General features: G+C 40.4%; 1 protein-coding gene across 2 annotated transcripts in view; it reads left to right on the top strand.

Moving 5' to 3' along the window:
• The window catches only part of PPARGC1A (PPARG coactivator 1 alpha), a 365,445-nt gene that overhangs the window by 323,652 nt on the left and 20,932 nt on the right, over nucleotides 1-20,861 (top strand). For both annotated transcript variants that reach the window (XM_015625124.3, XM_033513571.1), the window contains exons 3-7: nucleotides 8,805-8,999; nucleotides 9,963-10,085; nucleotides 10,983-11,187; nucleotides 15,221-15,266; nucleotides 15,375-15,448. In XM_015625124.3, the coding sequence (XP_015480610.1) occupies nucleotides 8,805-8,999; nucleotides 9,963-10,085; nucleotides 10,983-11,187; nucleotides 15,221-15,266; nucleotides 15,375-15,448 (643 nt within the window). The remainder of the gene's footprint in view (nucleotides 1-8,804; nucleotides 9,000-9,962; nucleotides 10,086-10,982; nucleotides 11,188-15,220; nucleotides 15,267-15,374; nucleotides 15,449-20,861) is intronic.

A 20,861-nucleotide genomic window follows, 5' to 3' on the forward strand; every position in this document is an offset into this window, starting at 1 on the left:
ACAGTGAAGAAGAACTCACAGTCTTTCTTTTTATTGTGGCTCTTCATCAGGCGCTTTCTTTGTTTTGCACTTCTGCACTTTCCCTGCTCTTGGTTTTACCCACCAGAAACACAGAGGGAGTTTTGTGCTTCATTGTGCATCTCAAACCTAGCCCATTGTGGTCTGGACAAGACAGGCCAGATCTTTTCCTGCTGCAGTTCCCCACCCATGAAGCCCAGGTGGCCTTTGTGAGCACTGGACAAGACAACACAATAGTAATTCCATGGTGTGCCTCGCTCAGTATTACAGACACATGCTTCATTTACAGTGTCAAGTCCTGTAGAAGTTAAAAAGCCCCCCTGGGTGAGCTAACTCAGTAAGAAACATGGGTAGAGCATTTATTTAGTTATCAGCAAATTAGTCTATATAGTCAGCAAATGTTGAGGCCCAAACTGATGATTTGTTTTCAGGTGTTTTCTCAATATTGTGCTCAGGATCAAGTATAAATTGAATTGAGTGACCTTTTGATACTGAGTCAAATTGACTGCATTTGCAAAGATTCTGTGGTTTCACTTGCTATAAATTTTTGGTATTTGGTCTACCCCCGGTGAAATGAATCCAGCACAGTATCTTATCATTGGTCCCCATAATACAGTCAATAGCACAATAGCTTCCCTAGAGATTGTTTTTGTTTTATCTTTTCTCTGGAATCAAAGATTACTATGATAGAGGGGAAGGATGCAGTTTACACAAATCAAATTGCAATGGCTTGCAAAATGTGAATGAATTTTGGTCAAAAGATGTAAAGCATGGGTTGTTAGCTAGATCCTCATGTTAGTGAGATGAGTAAGTCAATTAATAGTCTTCAGTTTATTATAAACTTAATTTTCAGGCTGTAATGGAAACTTCTGAACTGCAGCAACTCATTAGAAGTATAAAAAATTACTTCTTTGACTTTGTGGTAGAAGAATATTCAGTAGACTTTTTAAAACTGACATGTTTAGCTCACAGCTGAAAGGTTAGATCATTCACTTGAAAAGGCAGTCCATCCCACAGGAGCTATGGTAGCATAACTTCCAGTGATACAAGGGCATGGTCTCAAAGAAAAGCCTATTTGTAGTGGCTCACTTACTTGGTCTGTGCTGTAGTTTTGAGTTGTGACGCTTTAATACCAAGTACTAGACAGAAGTTTTACAGTGTCAGGAGAGCATCTCACAGAGAGAAAGCAATCTGAGTTCAGTTACCAAGATTACATATAAAAACTTTCTGAGAAATAAACAGTATGTTGATAACGACGATGAAAAAAATTTTACTTTATTTTTATTTTATTATTCTATTCTACTTCTATTCTATTCTGTTCTGTTCCGTTCCCTTCCATTTTATTTTTATGTTTTTATACCCTGAAGAGGGGAGGGGGAGCACGGATGCTGCTGGTACTCCCATCTCCTTCAGCCTGTGGAGATTTAACAGATCCTTCCAGTGGTGCCATAATGTTCCTGGGAGCGATGCTGGGGGGTTGTGCCCCTCTGAGACCTAGCTCTGGATATTAGGCATTGCATTACCTGCAGTGTGTAGAATCACAGTATTTATTTAACATTGTTTCTGTGGGAGAGCATTTTGGGATGCTAGAGCACATTGTTTTAAGTCTATATCTGGAGAAATCCATCTGGAGTGAAACTTTAATGTAAATATGAGCAAGTGTTTGGTCCTACATTCCATATGAAGGGCAGTGGGGCTGCTGAAATCAGAAGGCAGGCTCTGGATTCAAGTGGTCTTTGCCTGCATGTGCATGTGAGGATATAGCTGTCTCCTTCAAGAAAAGAAAATATCTTGTTTCCTTTCCATACCCTAAAGGCATTTGCACAGGGGTGGTGATAATTAATCCCCATATTTCTACTTCATATAAAGAAATCTGACTGTAATTTTCTCCTAGTGGGACTCCATTTTGTTTTTAAAGATAATTGATAGCTCTGGACTTAAGCATTTCAATTATGGGAGTGTCTCTTGGGGACCAGAGTAACAGACCTTGGAAAGATGTTCTAATGCAAATGCATCATGTGAATTTTTACTGTAAGACAATGCAGGACGCCTAAGGATTTGCAAAGCAGTTGAACAGTAAAATAAAAGCTGAGAAACTTCTTCAGATATATAAGGACATGGGACTGGTCTTGAGCAGCAGGTAAGGTGGAACAAGTGGTTCACCACTTGGACCACTAATTAATCTTTGGCCCTGGGTAAAGCCAGCTCTAAATTGAGGAGAAAGAAGTCCTTGCCTTGGACAGCACATGGAAAAGGCAGCAAAATCAACATGACAGCTCTGTCTGTGCCATGCCATGGCAGGTTGGCTCCTTCTGTACCAGAAGAGGGAAAATTTGGGCTTTCATTCCCTTTCATCATCCTTGATTTCAGTTCTCATTTTTCTCTATCAGGAGTAAGACTACCAACCAGCCTGCATCCTAATCCCTGTACACCTCCTACCCTCCCGGTGCCTCTGTCCAGCCTATGGCTCCTTTTCCTCTTGTGACACAGCTTGGTTTGTGGGGCCAGGGCTGAGACACCATCTGCCCCTACTCCTGCATGGTTGACATGGTTGACAGGAGGTGCTCAGGGCCTGAGTGGTGTTAATGAGCTTTTCAGTGCCTCTGCATCCATATGTGCAAAAAGGGGTGAATCTGTACCCCTCATTTCTTAAGGAAAAGACAATCTTATGGACATCCTTGCTCCAAAATCTGTCATTAAGGAATTAAGTCCTGTTGCCATGATGTGCTCACAAGTAAATTTTTTTTGTTTGAAACTAGTGCCATAATGTATTAGTATTTTTAGATCACTCAGATATTTTCAGCTGGAGGACAGTCTTTTATTTTCTTTTTTAATTGTGCTGTAAATAGGTCTTAGGCTGATGAAGAGAAATGAGTAGATATGTTGAAATGGTGATCTCTTGTGAGTTCTGGTACACCTGGCTGCTCTGAATTGCTTACCAAGCTGGGCTGCTGGAGTGGTGACAGCTTCTACCAGCTGTGGATCTGTCCCGAAGTTTCCTGGGCTTTTTATGAAGATGTGGCAAGCTGCCACTGCTCCCAGCTCCTTGGGGCTGTGGATTAATAAGGCAGTTTAGATCCTGATCTTTCAGTATGAATCACAATGGGGCCTTGCACTATTCAGATTGTCAGTAAAGAAACTTCAGAGCATCATCATTCATTAGCTGATTTCACTCCTTGAGATATAGTCAGCAGAAGTTGTGCATGTACTAATCACAATTGAAAGGGAGAGGAGAAGTCACCCAAAGGGAAGATGTTGGAGATACTATTAATATTTTGAAAAGATTTTCTAAAAGATGGGCTTGACCCTCTTCTGGAATGGATCAGCATACCTGTGCTGATGACAAGCGCTACAGGATAATCCTGAGTCAGGACATCTGCACACTGGCTTTTCAGGGTGTTCTAGAAGAGATCACAGAAACACAGGTGGAAGGGACCACTGTGGGTCAGCTGGACCAACCTCCCTGCTCAAGCAGGGCCATCCTACAGCATGTGGCACAGGTCTGCATCCAGAGAGTTCTTGAATATCTCCAGAGACAACATCTCTCTGGGCAACCTATTCCAGTACTCTTGTCATTCAGAGTAAAGAAGTTCTTCTTCATGTTCAGGTAGAACTTCCTGTGCATCAATTTTTGCCCATTGTCTCTTGTCCTATTGCTTGGCACCTCTGAGCAGAGCCTGGCTCCATCCTCCTGGCACCCTCCCTGCAGATACTGACAGACATTGGTGAGCTCCCCTTTCATTTGTGTCTTCTTGAGGCTCAGCTCCCTCAGCCTGTCCTCATAACAGAGATGCTCCAGTCCCTTCATCATCTTTGTCACCCTCCACTGCACCTGCTCCAGGAGCTCCACGTCTCTTTACTGAGGAGCCCAGAACTGGACACAGCACTCCAGATGCCCCTCACCAGGGCTGAGTAGAGGGGCAGGATCATCTCCCTTGACCTGCTGTCAGTGCTCTCCTAATGCAGCCCAGGGTACCATTGGCCCTCTTGGCCACAAGGGCACTGGGGGCTCATGGACACTTGGTGTCCACCAGGTCCTTCTTTGCAGAGCTGGGCTTTCCAGCACTTTGGCCCCAAGCCTGTGCTGGTCCCTGGGATTATTCTTCCCTAGGTGTAGGATCCTGCATTTGCCTTTGTGGAATTTCAGATGGTTCCTTTCTGCCCATCTCTCCAACCTGTCCAGGTCCTTCTGAAGGGCTGCACATCACTCAGAGGGATCAGCCCAAAGCTTCTCCCAGCTTTGTGTCACCCATGAACTTGCTGAGGAGGCATCTGGACCTTCATCCAAGACATTAATGAATAAATTAAACAGTGCTGGGCCCAGTATTGAACCTTGGAGGACACCATTAGTGACAGGCCTCCAACTAGAGCCCAGGACACTGATTACAGGCCTCTACTATCTGCTGTTCAGACAGTTCTCAATCCGCCTCATTGTTCACTCATTCAACCCAGACTTCCTGAGTTTGCCTATGTGGATGTGATGAGAGACAGTGTCAAAAGCCTTGCTGAAGTCAAGTAGACAACATCCACTGCTCTCCCCTCATCCATCCAGGTAGTTTTTTCATCATAGAAGTCAATCAGGTTGACTCAAGGTTGGTCAAGCATGATTTACTTATCTTTAGTGAAACCATGCTTGACCTCTGATCGCCTTTGTGTGATCCATGTGGGTATAGATGGCCTCCAGAATGAGGTTCTCCATAACCTTTTCAGGGATCAAGGCTGACTGGCCAGTCATTCCGTGGGTGAGCCACTATTGTGGGATACCACTCATGACCCCACTCATGATTCCTTGCCATTTTTGAAGACTGGGGTGACATTTGCTTTCTTGCAGTCCTCAGATACCTTTCCTGATCTCCATGACCTTTCAAAGGTGACCATGAAGCAGCCTCACTGTGTTGTCTGCCAGCTCTCTCCAGCATTCATGGACGCGTTCTGTCAGGGCCCATGGACTTGTGGATTTCAAGTTTTCCTAGGTTTTCTCTAACCCAGTCTAATGGTAATGACAGGGATTTTAAAATGTCGCATGATTTTTTCAAAGGAAGAAAATTTAAGGATAAATTACTGCTTTGCTCCCTATATGCACCCTAAAGAGATGCCTGTGAATGGCAACATGGACAAGCCTCCGTTACAGCTCAGTTTTTGGCCTCTATGGCCTCTGTGTTACTTGCCAACAAGTAACAGGTATTACAGACGTAAAATGCTAACCACAGGGTAAACCCAGATCCATCAATAGTCAGAATAAGCAAAAGAGAAGGAATCATCAGGGGTAGAGGATTTAAATACCTTTGCGTTGGTAAATTATCAACTCATTTCACTGGCCAAAGAGAGAATATCTCTGGAGACATTTTACTGAAGGCAGAAATGCAATTAGATTGTTACACAACTATTACAGTGTTTTCAGACAGAAAATTATTTTTAGTGCTGCAGAAATACTAAAGAATTAGAGCAAAGCATGTAAAAGCAGAGAAGAACACAGTTGGAAGCTTTCCATGGTGTTTGGACTCCTAGATTACTCACGTTTGAGGATTGGTTGGTGTTCTGGCAGGTTACCTCTGTTGCAATCACCCATAAAGAGTGACACAAATGCCAAATTTTTCCTTTCAGAGCTAATGGCATTCTGGATATGCTGGAAATTTCTTTTGTCAGAAACCCAGAAGCACATGCATTCAGTGTCATACTTGTGTTCCTAGCCTTCCTCATTTGGGTGAAAATTTACAGGGATCAAAACATCTCTGGCCCCAGTGTCTTTATGTTAACATAATGGTGTGATTTAGAAGAGATGCATAACTGCTTCTGCATTAAAAAGGCAAGTTAGTATGCAGTCATTATGAATTGTTTTCATAAAAGTTTAATAATTGCATATATTTGCCATGCAGCTTTGCATTTGAGATTATCCTCTGGTCCTTTTTCTTACACACTTTAGTTCATTTAGGTAGTCTAAATACCTTGGATCTGCTCCTAAAAAGTGAAGCAAATCCTTCTTGTGGGATCCTGCATGAAGGTAGGGACATGGTAGAATCAGTTCCAGAGAGCACATGGCTCATTCTCAGGCCTCAGCAGAGGTAGAAGGTGTTCAGCTCCTCCTGTCCCTCTGAGCCTGTGTGATGAGCAGGTTGGATGCCAGTCTGGAATGTGAACTTCTGCAGTGACAGTGCTGAAACTGTGAAAGAGCCTGCATTTGGCCATGGCGTTGCTTCTCCCCAGTGCTGTCAACACCAAGACTCAGGCTGCAATAGCAAAGGAGAACGCTGCTGCTTCAGTGATTATTGCTTAGACGTTGATGTACCCAACCATCTCTCCCCCTGCATCTCTCCTCAGCCACATTTCTGCTGTATCTAATAATTGTGTTTCTTTATAAACAGTAATTTAGGACAATTAGGAGCAATAGCATAGTTAAACCTTTAAAAGGTTATCTAGCAATGTCATTTTCTTGACTAATGTGTTCCTGCTGCCATGTCGTTTGTGAATAGACATGTGTTAGCCAGCTAGTGTGCTTCATCTGTGGTGACTTTGATTTATTTGCTCTGTAAATTGGGACTGAAGCAATAATGGAAAGTGACATTAATTGTTTAACAGAGTCCTCTTTGTCACATCCTCTGCTTTCTCTGGGGTGTTTGAATGTTGAAACTTGTACAAAACTAATTGAAATTGCTGTGATGAGGACCGGTGTCTGCTCAACTTTCTGTTCTTGAATGTCAGCGCACTTGAATGTCTGTTTAAAGCATGAGAGTTGAGTACCTAACAGCAAATATCAGGTTTTTTTCTAGCATGTTATTATTAAAGAAGGCATTCCCTGTTAGAAATAGCAACACTTCCAGCTTTGTTGTCAGCTTTATGAGATGCAAGGCTCAGCAGTGTGCCCCACCAGCTGGACTTGCTGAAAAAGTTCCTCGTGTAAGGCTGGGGTTCAGGCAGCCAAACCAGCTCATGGACACCCTAGGCTTGAGGGCTGGCTCTCACACCATTCAGCACACCACCTGTGAGGGACTTGAAATGCCATTGGGAAAGAACGTTGGTCACACTTTCTTGCCCAATAATGCCTAATCTTGCTATTCTAGAAGTGAAACCATAATTTTCCTCTTTTCCTCTCAGAAAGTGGCTGTGAGAAGATGGATTTGAAGCATCGTTTTATTTGTCACCTTTCTGCCTTTCCATCCTCTACACACTGAGAATTATTAGAGCTGTATGCATATGTCTGCTTAGTATGGTGGAAATCACCTGATACCAAAATTTGGATACTTTTTCTCTGTGGCCAAGTGCCTTTAGGCCTTTTAAATAAATGCTTCTCCTTACCTTAGTTTGCCTGAGTATTTATTTATTTCTTGGAGATGATGCTGTAAGCACCAGAACAGTTTGTGCTCTGTCTTAGCTTTCTAGCTCAAAGGCAGCTTTTATGTTAGAAGCCGTGAGGTGTGATTTGGCAAAGAAGCCTAGCTGGAGCAATTATCTGTCTGGTTTATGATCATCTCTGTACAGAGTCTGCTAGATAAAAGTATTACTGAAAAAGTCATGCTAAGGGGATGCCCAGATCCACTTGATTATTTTTTTTCCAAAGTGTAACTTGGCAATGTTTTGCTGTTGCCTTTTTAATTTTTTTATTATTATTTTTTTTATTTTTTATTTGTCTTGCTAGTTCACTTTTACACTTTGAGATTTGAACTTAGCTGAAATTTTTTCACAGTGGGAACCTGGAACATGATGAGCTACTCTGAAGCCGGTGGAAGGTGGAAAAACTCCCAATTTGATATCACTTGAATCAGTGAAAGGCTTTTCATTTACTTCGATGGCGCTGGGATCAGCCTAGGAGTCCTAGATAATTGACCTGTCAAGATCAATTTCCAATCTTTCTGAAAAATAAATATAATGATTTTTACACAGTTCTATTTCTCAGTTCTAACTCTCAGCACTCAAAATATCTGTATCTTAATATACAGTAGGGACTATATTTCATTAAAAAATCAGGAGGCACTTAAATTTGCTCAATTTGACAAAAGAACTCTTGTTGCTGAAATAAGATATAAATTAACATTGCAGCCACATCTGATTAGAAATTAATCTACTTTTTATAATTGCAGTTGGAATTTGATAAATGCATACAATAGTGAATTGAGCACTCAAATGACATAACTCGAAAGGACAACTTCAGAGGAAACCTGCCTAATACGTTTCTTTAAAAGAAACCCCAAACAACCTGTCATTTACCATGTGAGTGCTGCTGGCTGTTCTTACACCAGAATACTCAGGAATGAGAAGCTGTTCATTTGGTTTTGAAGTAAGGATTTGCAGAAGTGTGGAAGGGAAACCCTTGCTCGTGTACACTGGACCATATATGTGAATGAGGTTTTCTGTATTTTATTGTGATTCATTTTGGTGTCCTGATTAGCTGTCTGATTCTTGTAATTTTGTCAGGTCAATTAGCTGGTCTTCAGTGTCTAAGAGCAAAAGAAAGAGACAGTCTGGGCTGACACCATCATTAGGTGTCAGCATTTTAGGCTCATCCTGTAATACAATCCCGTGGATGATTACTTACCATTGTTAATACCTGATTAAAAAAAAAAGAATTGTGGAAGCAAGGTAAATCAGCAATACACTATGAGTGCAAAGAGATTTCTTTTGAACAGAGATGGACCATTTTATTGTACCTGGTTACATCGTCTGAGATTCTGTTTCAGGTTACTGTTTCAAGGGTCGGTTTGACTACGTGCTGTCTGCTTGTTCACATACAGAGGCATCGTTCTGTTCCTTCTCTCACCTGCTTCCTCTTTTTGTTTTGTCCTCTCCCACAGAAGATAGATGAAGAGAACGAGGCAAACTTGCTAGCTGTTCTCACTGAAACACTGGACAGCATCCCTGTGGATGAGGATGGATTGCCTTCATTTGATGCACTGACAGATGGAGATGTGACCAACGAAAATGCCGCTAGTCCCTCCCCAATGCCCGACGGCACCCCTCCAACTCAGGAGGCAGAAGAGCCGTCTCTAGTAAGAACCCTTCCTACTGTTTAACAGGAATTGGATGTGCCTCTGGCTACCCGCTGCATGGGTATGATGTAGTCACAGTAAGGTCTGGACTTTTCATTTAGACTGGAGAGGAAAATCAAGTAAAGAACAGAAAATTAAGCGGGGGAAAACCCCCCACCAAATAGCCATAGGATGATTAATATGGCAGTCTATTAAAAAGTTGTTGAAAAGGCTGTTTTTGAAAGTCTTACACTAATGGGGCTGACACTTTTGCTTATCATTCTATTCAGATAAGTCGGGGTAATGGTTCTTAATTCATATTTCATTTCTCGGGGCTCTTTTTGTCGTGTATGTTTAGATATCATTTTTGGTGATCTGTGAAGAAAGGCCCAGTGAGTCTATTGGGATGCAGGGCTGATTTTATGTCTTTAACATTGATTTGACCAGTAAGCACCAGCTTAGTGCTAACCAGGGCAAAACTGAACCTTGGATGAGGATGTGGGTGAAACATTATATGCATTTTGTTCAGAAAATCTAGTCTGTGATGTGATTCTGTTTCTGCTGAAAGCCTCTTATCACTGGTTTCAGTGGGAACAGAGCCAGGTACCTGAATCTTGACGCTGTATCTGTTAGTCTGTTAAAGTTAATGTCTCTGTGTAGATCAGAGGCCTCTTCATGTCATACAGATCACTGAGAATTTCATTTTGCCATGGATTCAGAAATCCGAGATCCCTGTTATATCTGCTTGTCCTGCAGTATACTGCAGTAAAGGGAGCAGAAATGTGCTGCCAAGACAGAAGAAAATGAAATCTCTTTACTCTGAGGAATATCAACTCCTGCTTTTTGTTTTATTGTACTTTGCTTGCTGAAATCAATACGACTAACTTTAAGGAACTATGCAAAAATGTTGATAAGTAATTTTAATCCATAGATGTGTAACTTTACTTTTTTCCTTCCACTTCCCTTTCCCTGATGTGTTTGTAGCTTAAGAAGCTCTTGCTGGCTCCAGCCAACACTCAGCTAAATTACAATGAATGCAGTGGTCTCAGCACACAAAACCATGCAAACACTAATCACAGGATCAGAACAAGCCCTGTGGTTGTTAAGGTACAAACTTAATCTTTATAATAAGGAAAAAAAAGAGGGTGTAACAAGGTCTTTTATGCTTTTAGCGATCAAACAAGCAGTAGATCTGAATGTATTTTATTAATATGCTTACTATCTTGCAAGTAATTTTTAAAAAATGTGAGTTACAGACTGAGTTCATCTGAGAATCATCTGAGCTCTTTTATGCTCTGAATATTTCATTTGTGCCTTTTCTCTTGGCAGAGTTCAGTTGTAGTCACACCGTCTGTTACTCTTACCTACTTTACTGATACACAGAGTAGGACGGGGTGTGATAAAATTTGCTGATGGTCTGGTGTTGTTTATGAGTGACTCCAGGATGTGGGACTGCCATTTTCCCAGCTGTCTGAACTAAGACAAATGACACTGGGTTCTTGGCAAAAGATGTATATTAGACATTGATTGGATGGAATGGGGGGCTTAGACATAATTCTGTTAGCAGGCAGTATTAAACAATGTTTGTCTTGCCATTCAGTGTAACTGAAAACGGGCCATTTAGGGGTACTTAAGAGAGTTGTGAATACTAGGCCCAAGCAATCAGCAGCAAATTAAGGTTTAAACCAGCTTATTTTTTTGTTCACAGTAAAGGCGCTGTAGGGTCTTGTTAGTTACATGTTGCTGAGTAGGAACATTGCAATGTAGGAGAAATGAAATAAAAAGCTGCATAAATGTCATTTAGGAATTTTAAATGTAATTTTCTTTCCTTGTTCTGCAAACAGTTATTCACAGCTCATAGATCTAGTACACTTAGACTGAACACTTCATTGAAAATCTCATCTCTTCAGAAAACCTATATCCATTCTGATAAGGTTCAGCTCACTAATTTTAGCTTTATTTTATTTTATTATTTTATTTTATTTTATTCTACCCTGTTTTAAGACTGAGAATTCATGGAGCAATAAAGCGAAGAGCATTTGTCAACAGCAAAAGCCTCAAAGACGTCCCTGCTCTGAACTTCTCAAATATCTGACTACGAATGATGATCCTCCTCAGACCAAACCAGCAGAGAACAGGAACAGCAGCAAAGAGAAATGCACCTCCAAAAGGAAGCCCCATTTGCAGTCTCAGACAAATCATCTGCAGGGTAGGTGTGGGACTGCAGAATACAGCTTTGGTACCAGCAGTAAGGCTGGGAAGCTGAAGTACCATGTTTGGGAATGCCCTCAATACTCCTGTTCTTTGGATTAGTATTGGAAATCCAGCATCTCTTCTGTGTAAAGAGAATTTTAAAACAGTATAATGAAGTTGGAATTAGTTAGCTAGATTTAGCTTTTAGACATATTTGATCCTTTTATTTATTGCCCCAAGCCTCAGAAAAGGATCTCAGGAAAAGTTTAACAAATACCGTATGGTAATGTACCAAGCTAGCTGGAGATACTTATTCACTTATTCTTGTACCACCAAGAAATCATTATACCCCTAAACAAGCTCGGCAGGCCAGTTCATTAGTGAGCTGCTTTCTCTTTTGCTGGAGTAAAACTGAAGGCATTGTTAACCTGCCACATAGCCCTTAAGAGACAATAAATAGTGCTCTCACTGCTACAGAGAAAACAATAAATGTGTCATTCCTGTTAAAGCTGGAATGCTGGTTTGTAATTTTATTTTGTAAATAGTTGAAAGTTTAGATGCCATCCTGATCTTTCTCTCTCGTTTTTGGATTCTTTATGGTCAAAACTTAACACTTGTGTTGACTTTTAGTGTCCCCGATGTGTAAAAAACTGGTCTCTATTACAAGTAGCTTCTGTGACAGAGATGCCAGAACTTAAAGCCCTCTCTCTCACTTTTTCTTCTCTCTTCCTGTGTCTGTTTTCCCAAGATAAAGGAAAGCTGTAAAAGCTTACGAACCCAAAGGGAGCTTTTTTAAGTTATTGCTGCTTTAAAATACATCTGTGTATTTATGTTGACCTGGGATTTGGAAGGCTATGTGCCCGTCTCAGACACATCAGTGCAAATCCTGGATGACTCCACTAAAGTCAATGGGAGTTCCCTGTCTGCAGCAGAGATCAGGATGTGACCCTAAATGTGTTGTTTGGTATTTTCAAAGCAACAGATGTAAACTGTATGTTATTTCTTCTTTTCCTCTCCTTTTTTCTTGTATTTCAGCCTCCATCAAATCTGTTTTCTCATTCTGCACTAGGAAGTATAAGCAAATGTAATAAAAATAATCTTCCCTTCCTGTCACTTAATATTGTTCTTGCAGCTGCACATTCTGACATTCTAAGTATGGGTTTTCTCCACTGCGGTCTCAAATTATCTGAGCAATACTTCTCATAAGAAGGAAATCCAACTGCCCCTAAAGCTTCCTTATGCCAACTACCACTCCTCCTGGGTGGCTTCAGCAGTCTGCTTTCACAGCAGAATCCAGACTGAGCTCTGCATGTGAAACCTGGGTCTGTTACCTCAATGGTACAGAAAAACAGAACTGCCAGGAGTTACAATAACACTGTTGGATGTTAAGGTGGTAGGTGATGAGGTGTATCGTGTACAACATGCCATAGGAACATGTGTAGTATACCCATACATAGATGTGTGTGCACACAAACATATGTGCAGATTATAAAGTCTTTCTATTCAGATCAGAGCTGCTTCTTTTTCCCCCAGCTGAGCAATTGTGTAGATTCAGTTTGAAGAGTCAGAGCACGCTGGGTTCTGGAAACAGCATGGAGGAGAGGTTACGAAAGTCCAGAGGGACACAGAGCTAACAACTGTGAATTTAGTGGTCTTACAGGTGAAGTTGCAGGCAGAGAGAAATTACCTTCTTCTTTAATTTTCCTGTGCCTTAATTTAAAGGCTTGTGAAATGTTGTTTTTTCAGCAAATTTGCCTCATACACCAATATATAGCTTCAGTATCAGTGGATTTGCATATAATACAAATACAAGAATATAATGCTTTCAGCTTGGACAGTCAATTCATGCAGAATCAAATTTAACTGATATTTGCAGACCTGCAGTCATTGGTTCGTACATTTAATCAAAAGCCAAGAAAATTGACTCCTTTTGTTTTATAAAAACTGTCACAGTCTGAGATTTTCTTTCAAAGTTAGAGAAAACTCACAAAGGGTAAGTGGAATGTTATTTTCCTTTAGGGTTACTGTTGCAAACATATTGCAAACCCACGGGAATGTCCACAAACGCATTCATGCCAAAGATCATCTGTGGTTTTGCACTGAAATTTGCCCATGAGGAAACGTAGTTCTTTTGAACCTGAATGTTTTCAGTTTACAGGGACAAGCAACTTGATGTGAACTCTTTTTAATAAGAAAAAAACAGACCACAGTAGACCTTGAAACTCTAATAAACAGGCACCATGGAAAATGACAGTGCCTTGGCTAAATATTTACACTATCAATAGCTGTATGTGAGTATGAATCCTTTGCAGAAAGAGTGTTTGGTCAAGCTCTTGCCTAGGAATAAGAAAACTGATGGGTGTTTTGGTATGCGAACTTCTCAGTGGGAGAGATCAGTGATATCTGCCTAAAATTAATACATGGGAGTGTGAGATAATGCCTTGATTCTGTGCCCATCTCTGGCAGATTTGCACTGTGCCTCAGTGCTTCAAAATTGAGTATGTGTATATTCTGATGTGGGACTATTTTATGGGGCTAATAAAAGCTAGAAGGACAGTTTTTAGAGACGTAAATATCTTTTACACATTCAGCTTCCTTAGCCTAAATTGGTTAAGAGTATGCAGATTTTTATAAAAAAAAATAAAAATAAATGAAACATTTGTATAAAACTTTGTTCCAGAGCCTTACTGCAAGATCTGGGGTTTTTTAAGCCAGTTTTACCTCTAGGTAGCCACAGGCAAACATCAGTATTCCTAGATGTATATAAATTAGACACAAAGATGTGTCAGGTTCCATTCAGTTTTACTGCACCTGGTGTAATGCACAAATCAGTGGCAGTGCTGGACCAGACAAATAACTCTCTGAGGTGCATCTCCTCACTCCAGCAGTGACTTCTGAGGAAGGTGAACCTGAGGTGAACACCTGAGCTTCCATTCCTAACTTTCATATGGGGAGGAGAGGAAACAATGTGCAGCTCTTGATAATTGAGTTAATTTTTTAAAAAACATTATATTACTTCAAGAATGCTCTAGAGCATATAAAAGTAATCAATTTGCATATAAAATCCCTTAATGTTGATGGGAGCTCCAAGCCTGTAATGAATATGAAATATGCAGTAGTGACACTCTGGACAAAAGATCTGCAGTGCAGGAGTGTTCAAGGGGAACATTTTGTCTTAAGTAATTAATCTGCAGAAGAGATCCCCTGCTGTTGTTCTTGCTACAATGCTCTCTGTGTTTAAAACATCAATCTAACTTCTGAAAAGTAAAATTTGCAAGTACTGTAATTTTTAATTTTAAAGGAATCTTAATTGTATTACAATATCCTGGTTCTTCGCTTGCTCTGAGAAAACAGAATTTTGCACGAGTAAAAGCTGCAAAGACTTACATTTTGACAGCCAGAGCTTTGTTTTTTGCTTATGTTGGGATTGTAGTGCTGAGAGCTTCAACCCCATTTTAACCATCTGTGACTATGTCCATGGTTTGTCATAGTTTGCAGGCTAATTTGCAAAAATTTGGACTATAACTGGTTGGACTCTGGCCTCATAGAAACAACCTATTCTCAGTGCTATATATAAAATTGTATCTTGTAGAAGTAAAATTAACTGAATATTCATAACGTTCTGTTACTTTGTAGTTATTCTGCCGCTCCTGTTTCCAAATAAAACGTGAACTGTAGTCTAAATTAACACTGGGAGAAGTAACATTTTCACAGTATAGCCTGTAGAGTTCTTCATTGATTTTTAACATGTACCACTCTTCTTCTGAAAGGGTCTTGTCATTTGGGTTGTGTACTGTATTTCAGAGGTAGGGTAATTGATGTAAATAATTGTTGAAGTTTAGATACCCTTTTGGTACTAGTAAATAAGGAATCAGGATGAGTCCCTATTTATCTGAGATACACTGAAATGGCGATTGAACTATCAGAGCTTGGCCCTAAATGACTACCAATGCCTAAATGACTTCCAATGCCTAAGTATAAATAAACGTTTACAGCATACTGTACAGAGTGTTTAAATATTGCATAATTGTTTTCTTTTTTTACTTTAGCCAAACCAACAAGTTTATCACTTCCATTGACACCCGAGTCACCAAAGTAAGTACTAAAAAGTGCAAACATTTATAAAAGGGAGGGGGGTTCAGTAGATTTTGGCTACAGCAACTCCATTTCAGCTTGTTTTTATAAATGTGCCCTGTCTTCCAGTGATCCCAAGGGTTCCCCATTTGAGAACAAGACTATTGAACAAACCTTAAGTGTGGAACTCTCTGGAACTGCAGGTGAGAAATGCAGAATGATGGCTCTTCCTTTAAGCATGGCTTGTGTGTGTTTGTTTAATATACCACAGGTATGCTGAGATCTCACAGAAGTCTCCAGCAGGTTCACTTCAGTGCACTTTAGCATTACTTTTTATCCAGCTACGTGGGAAGCAATGTGTTTGAAAATACAGCTCCAGACCTACACAGGAGAGCATAATTTCTGAGAAAATATGAATGAAACCATTTATCTGTTATATTTCTCCATTTCCCCATAGATTTGTGTACTGCTGAGCACTATCTTTCAAAGACAAAACCCAGAGCACAGTGTAATAGATGTTACAGATGTAAAAGTTATGTCATTCGGTCTGTCTCCAAGCTGGTCTAGGGCTGTACATGACTGCATGTTTCAGTGCTTTGTCAATTCTAGATTAATATGTCACAAATAACAGCTTTCTCCTCTACCACTGAGCAACCGTTCCATAGCTTAGAGGTAATTTTAAAAAGTGGTATTCATTTTATATTCCTGCTTTTGCTTTTTCTTCCATTAACACACTTCACGCAACCTCCCTTTATCTTCCTCCTCCTTTCTGATCCCTGGATTTGTACCTTTTGAAGATTTGTGGGATTTTTTATCATGTAGTGGTTTAGTTCACGCACCACCCATTTAATCAATCATTTAATTCATATGCTCTTCTTTCTGCTGAAGTCAATTCCTTCAGTCTCAGATCTGTTTTATGGCTTTCTTCTGCACTCTGCTTTGCCTCTCTTTTCTTGAAGTGTCCAGAGCCACGCACAAAAGAGCACATTGAGCTCCACCTGAGCGATTGCCAAGCCCATTTTCTTTCTCAGTTGTGTAATATTGAAAAATAAGAGATGTACTTGGCATGTGTTCTTCTCAGGATAGCAGTAGATTGTAAAATATGTGATCTCTAGCACTGAGGGTGAGGGGTGTATTGCAATGTCCTCAGGTACCACAAATTAGCTTGGTGCTCCTGAATTCAGTGGCAGCAGACCCAAGCTGGGTTTGGGTAGGTACACTGGGCTTTCACCCTCCTACAACCATGATTTTACTTTTTCAGAAACTTTTTCATTAGTTCAGCATTAAAACATGAACAGTTTTCTCTGCTGTCTCCTGAATGCCCGCAGTCTTAATCATTGCTCTCGTGACAAAAGGAAGCATTCTTTCTATACATCTTCATTTTGCAAGACCAACGTAAACATGGCAGAACTCACTGTATGCAGGAGGATAATCCTGTTCAGTGCCAATAAGTGGAGTGAAGTGAAGCATGGAGAAGCCTCTTCCGTCACTACTGGACAGCAAGTCTGCACAAGGGTGCCCATTTGTAAGCACATGGATAAGTCAGTGCTTAGTGCTGCCAACAGAAAGGGGCAGATGAGGTGACTACAGCAGAGTGGTACAAGCAGCCGTTGAAATCACTGAAGGAAGCAGTGTTTTCTCCCAGCCAAAAAGTCAGCAGCCTGTTTTTCCCATCAGCTGACTAGACAGAAATTGGGAGTCAGTCTGACCCCTGGATAGTCTTTCTAGTATTGCGTCCATGGTGGCAACAGGAATGGTCTCGGTATTACCAAATTCATTCCGCTCCATCAGCTGTGCACAGAGGAGGAAACAAAACTGCTCTGTAGTTGCTTGGACAACACAGCCAGGAGAGCTGGTGCATTAAAAAAAAGCAACAGGAGCTGGGAAACAGCACGACTGGGCACATATGTAAACAGGAACGCTGTACTATGATTCTATGGTTTCTTTTGCCCTCTGGAAATAAATAGAAGTTAGGTAGGGAATAAGCTGATGATATTCAGGAAGAATAATTGGAGTGTTTTGTGGCCAGGGAGCTGGGTAGTGTTACCAAGCAGTGTACATAATGGTGGCTGTTGGACTTCATGTTGCACTTGCTCCGGTGTTCACAATGCCTGGTGAGGTTTCAGGAGGTCATGTGATAGCTCTATTATTCTCTGCCTGCATATTCACATGATTTTTATTTTTATATTCATGCATGTATGTAAATCTATAAAAAGATGCATGTCTTATTTTTTAAGTCATTTGTACTGCAGTAGTGTTGTGTCCTGAGTCTGCCTGTGCTGGAAGCAAAGTACATAATAGCAACAGCCTGGAGTACTGAAGAACTTACAGCATATGTGTGTGTGTGTGTGTATGTATATCATGGCAGAATTGGGACCCACTTCAGTTTAAAAAACAACCAAAAATAAAATAAGGAAAAAGTAGTGGCAGTACTGATTAATAATACCCTGAAGTTCTTTAGTGAGACCCTGGCAACTCCAAATTTTATCCAGATAACCGCATTGCTCATTGTCCTTATATAGGGCAGCTTGCACTGTACAAACACTATTTATAATAATTTAAATAGGAGTTACCTTGATCTCACTACTGAATTGAAAAGACCATTAGGAGTGCTGCTTGCACTATCGAAACACAAAGTATTTTAATATAAATAGCAACTCCCTTGATCTCTCTGCTGAAAGCAACATTGCTTCCTTCACTGATGAATTAACTATAGACCAGAAAAATAAGTATATAAAAACATTTCCCACGTGAGCCATCAATCTTCGTCACACACACATTTTGGATTCATGTATCTAAAGTCAAACGGAAACCATTCTCTTGCCAATGCTATATCTTGCTTTACAACAGATCTGTTTGTAGTCATGAGTGTAACTTTGTCCTCCCTAAAACTGTCAGAACACTGATTTGTCAAATTATAAGGAGCAAATATTCTTTGAAGTGTTTCCACACATAAGAATTCTTTCAATACACTTTAAATGAGTGTCCTAAGTGGATTGCTGTCTAAAGTTCTGTCTCTTGAAGCTGATTATTCTAGTGTTACTCTAAGGAAGCCTGGCCCGAACATGATGATATGGAGGGATTCCTAGGTGATGATAATTTAGTGAATTAAATTCCTGTGTCAGATGAGTCTTCTGAGTAAGAGGCTCAGAAGAGGTCCATCTCTCTTTGTTTCCACAGCCAGCTGCACTGCCAGTGCCTTGCTAAAGAGGCCACGGGCTTGCACCTCTCCAGTTTCTTCCAGAAATCTGGGATGGTTCTGTGTTACCTCTTTCCTCTTTGTTACCAGTCAGAATAGGGGGGGACGGGTGGGACTGTGCAAGCACAGGGACTGTAGGAGGATGAGACACCTTCTGAAGGAGATAGTGTTTCTCTTGGCAGTCAAGGGCTTTTAGACTTTTGATTGTCTTAGACAAACTTCTGAATGCCAGATGTTAGATAGCATGGCTTCAATTAATCTGTCTCTGTTCTCTGTGTCTTCTTAAGCCTTCGCACCTAAATACTCAAAGCCATCATTTTAGTACATGAAGTTGGTTTATGTACTTAAGGCTCAATCAGTAACTAGAAGACTATTTCCACCCTCTTGGTGAAAAGTCTCTCATTTGATACAGATCCCTGCAATTTATTGTCGTGTAAAACTCCTCACTGGTCTTGGCAGAAAAATTTGATTTTTCTGAAAAGATGGCAGAAAAGGCTATATTTTTGCCATCAGAAAAGCTGATGTATGCAATCAGCTTGAAGAGTGATTTGGAATTTGTGACTATCATTGAGGATACTGATACCCTGCTATTTGCCCACCTCTAGATTTGTATTACCTCTTAGTTGTCAGAACAAACACTTAAAATCTGTCATCTAAGAACTTCTTTGACCTCAGAATGATTTCTGATAAATTGAGATGTGAGATGGAGAGAGTTGTCCAGAGGGAACAAGATCTAGTGGATTATTTGATGTTTTCAGGCATCTGTGTTTATTCTCTCCAGCACTGACAACAGGATTAAACTGAATATTCAACAAGCATGTAGTTTTTTATTATATGATGACTATTTAATTTTATTATATTTTCCTAGCTTCTGCAATCTAGTGCCATACAAACACTCTTTTTCTACTGAATTGAGCTGTTACCTTGTGGTCAGTGTTTAAAGTGGCCTTAAATGATGTTTCCCTTGACAATCCATTTTCAAAATCAAAAGGTATGAAAGAATACGTTTGCAATGCCTCTCAAAAGCCCAGTGTACATGCAGAAAGGTTCCATGGCTGCATTTGCCAAAAGACAGTAATTACCAGGCCCCTCAAAACACAGCAAGCACCATCAAACATTTGAATGCTGAGTTACTGTAGAGATTTAGAAATATGTCTCTACATAAAACAGCATTGAAAATCAGTCCTAAGAAGTCCAGATACCACTTTCAATGCAAAGACACTCCCCTAATTTCTGCTTATCAACCTGGCTGAGCTAAGTGAGTTACACTGCAAGTTTTTTTTTTGAAGTAGAGTTTTGGAATGTATTGAAAGTAGTTTCACCCTCCCAGAGACTTTCTGGGAAGAAGTTGCTTGGCCAAGGTGTCAGATTTGGCATGTATGCAAACACCTTTTGTTGCACAGACACAGGAAGGATGGTGCTGCTTTGGCAGCAGTGCTGGCAATTTGATGTGTGCTGTTTTCTAGCACAAGATCACTGAGTGAGTTCGTAGTATATAGACAGAGCAATGCAAAGTGCAAACGTACCATTTACCAAAGCTATTCAATTAAGGAAAAGTCCCTACAAAGAAAATGGTTTTATAGCATGTCATGAAAAAATACTTGCCTTTTACTTTAAAAAGAAAAAAGACTGTTTAAGGGGGATGATTGTAGAGTATGTACCACTTCTAACAGATTTGCTGTGCAGAAGTACATAAGTGTGAGTGATGTAGAGGTACTTGTTTATTATAGAGCACATTTCAATGCAGTAATCATAAATATTGCTAAGGTTGTGCTCTGTTGAAATATGACCTACATACTCTTGATTGTTTGTGTTACGTGATTTGTCTGACACCCATTACATTCTGGGTAATGGCAGCCATTTGTTGCTGTGCACAGCAGGCTCTTTTGACAAAAGAAAATAGGCAGCAATAAAAAAGCTATAGTCTGAATTACATTCTGCACAGCGCTGCACTGCTGAGAGTTTGTGCAAGTGTGTTAACAATGCTCTGAACTGCCTCTTGTCAGCCTTCAGCCTGTAATGGCCATCTGTCCTTCCATAAATCTGTCAAAACCTGCTAAGTTCAAGAGAGAGTACAGAATATACCTTGTACTGTCAACGCCTAAATGTACACATTGGGGAGAAATCAGTGCGTGTGAAATAATCCAGTGGTTATAGAATATTGTAATGCTGTTGATGTGGGATCATGGCCCTCGGTGAAGATTACCAGGGATTAGAGTGAAGATGAACAAGTATGCAGCCAAGTGGTTTTCTCAGAATTCATGGCTTGGAGATTGGTCATGGGACACTCTGGAGGTGGACTCTGTAGTGGTGATGTGAATTCAAAACTTTGCTCCCGCCTCCATCCCCCAGTGTAGGTTTGTTCAACAGTTAAATGAACATTTTCCAACTTTTATCTATTTCTACTCACTGGTGGA

The sequence above is a fragment of the Parus major genome, chromosome 4 (assembly GCF_001522545.3).
Source record: "Parus major isolate Abel chromosome 4, Parus_major1.1, whole genome shotgun sequence".
NCBI lineage: Eukaryota > Metazoa > Chordata > Aves > Passeriformes > Paridae > Parus > Parus major.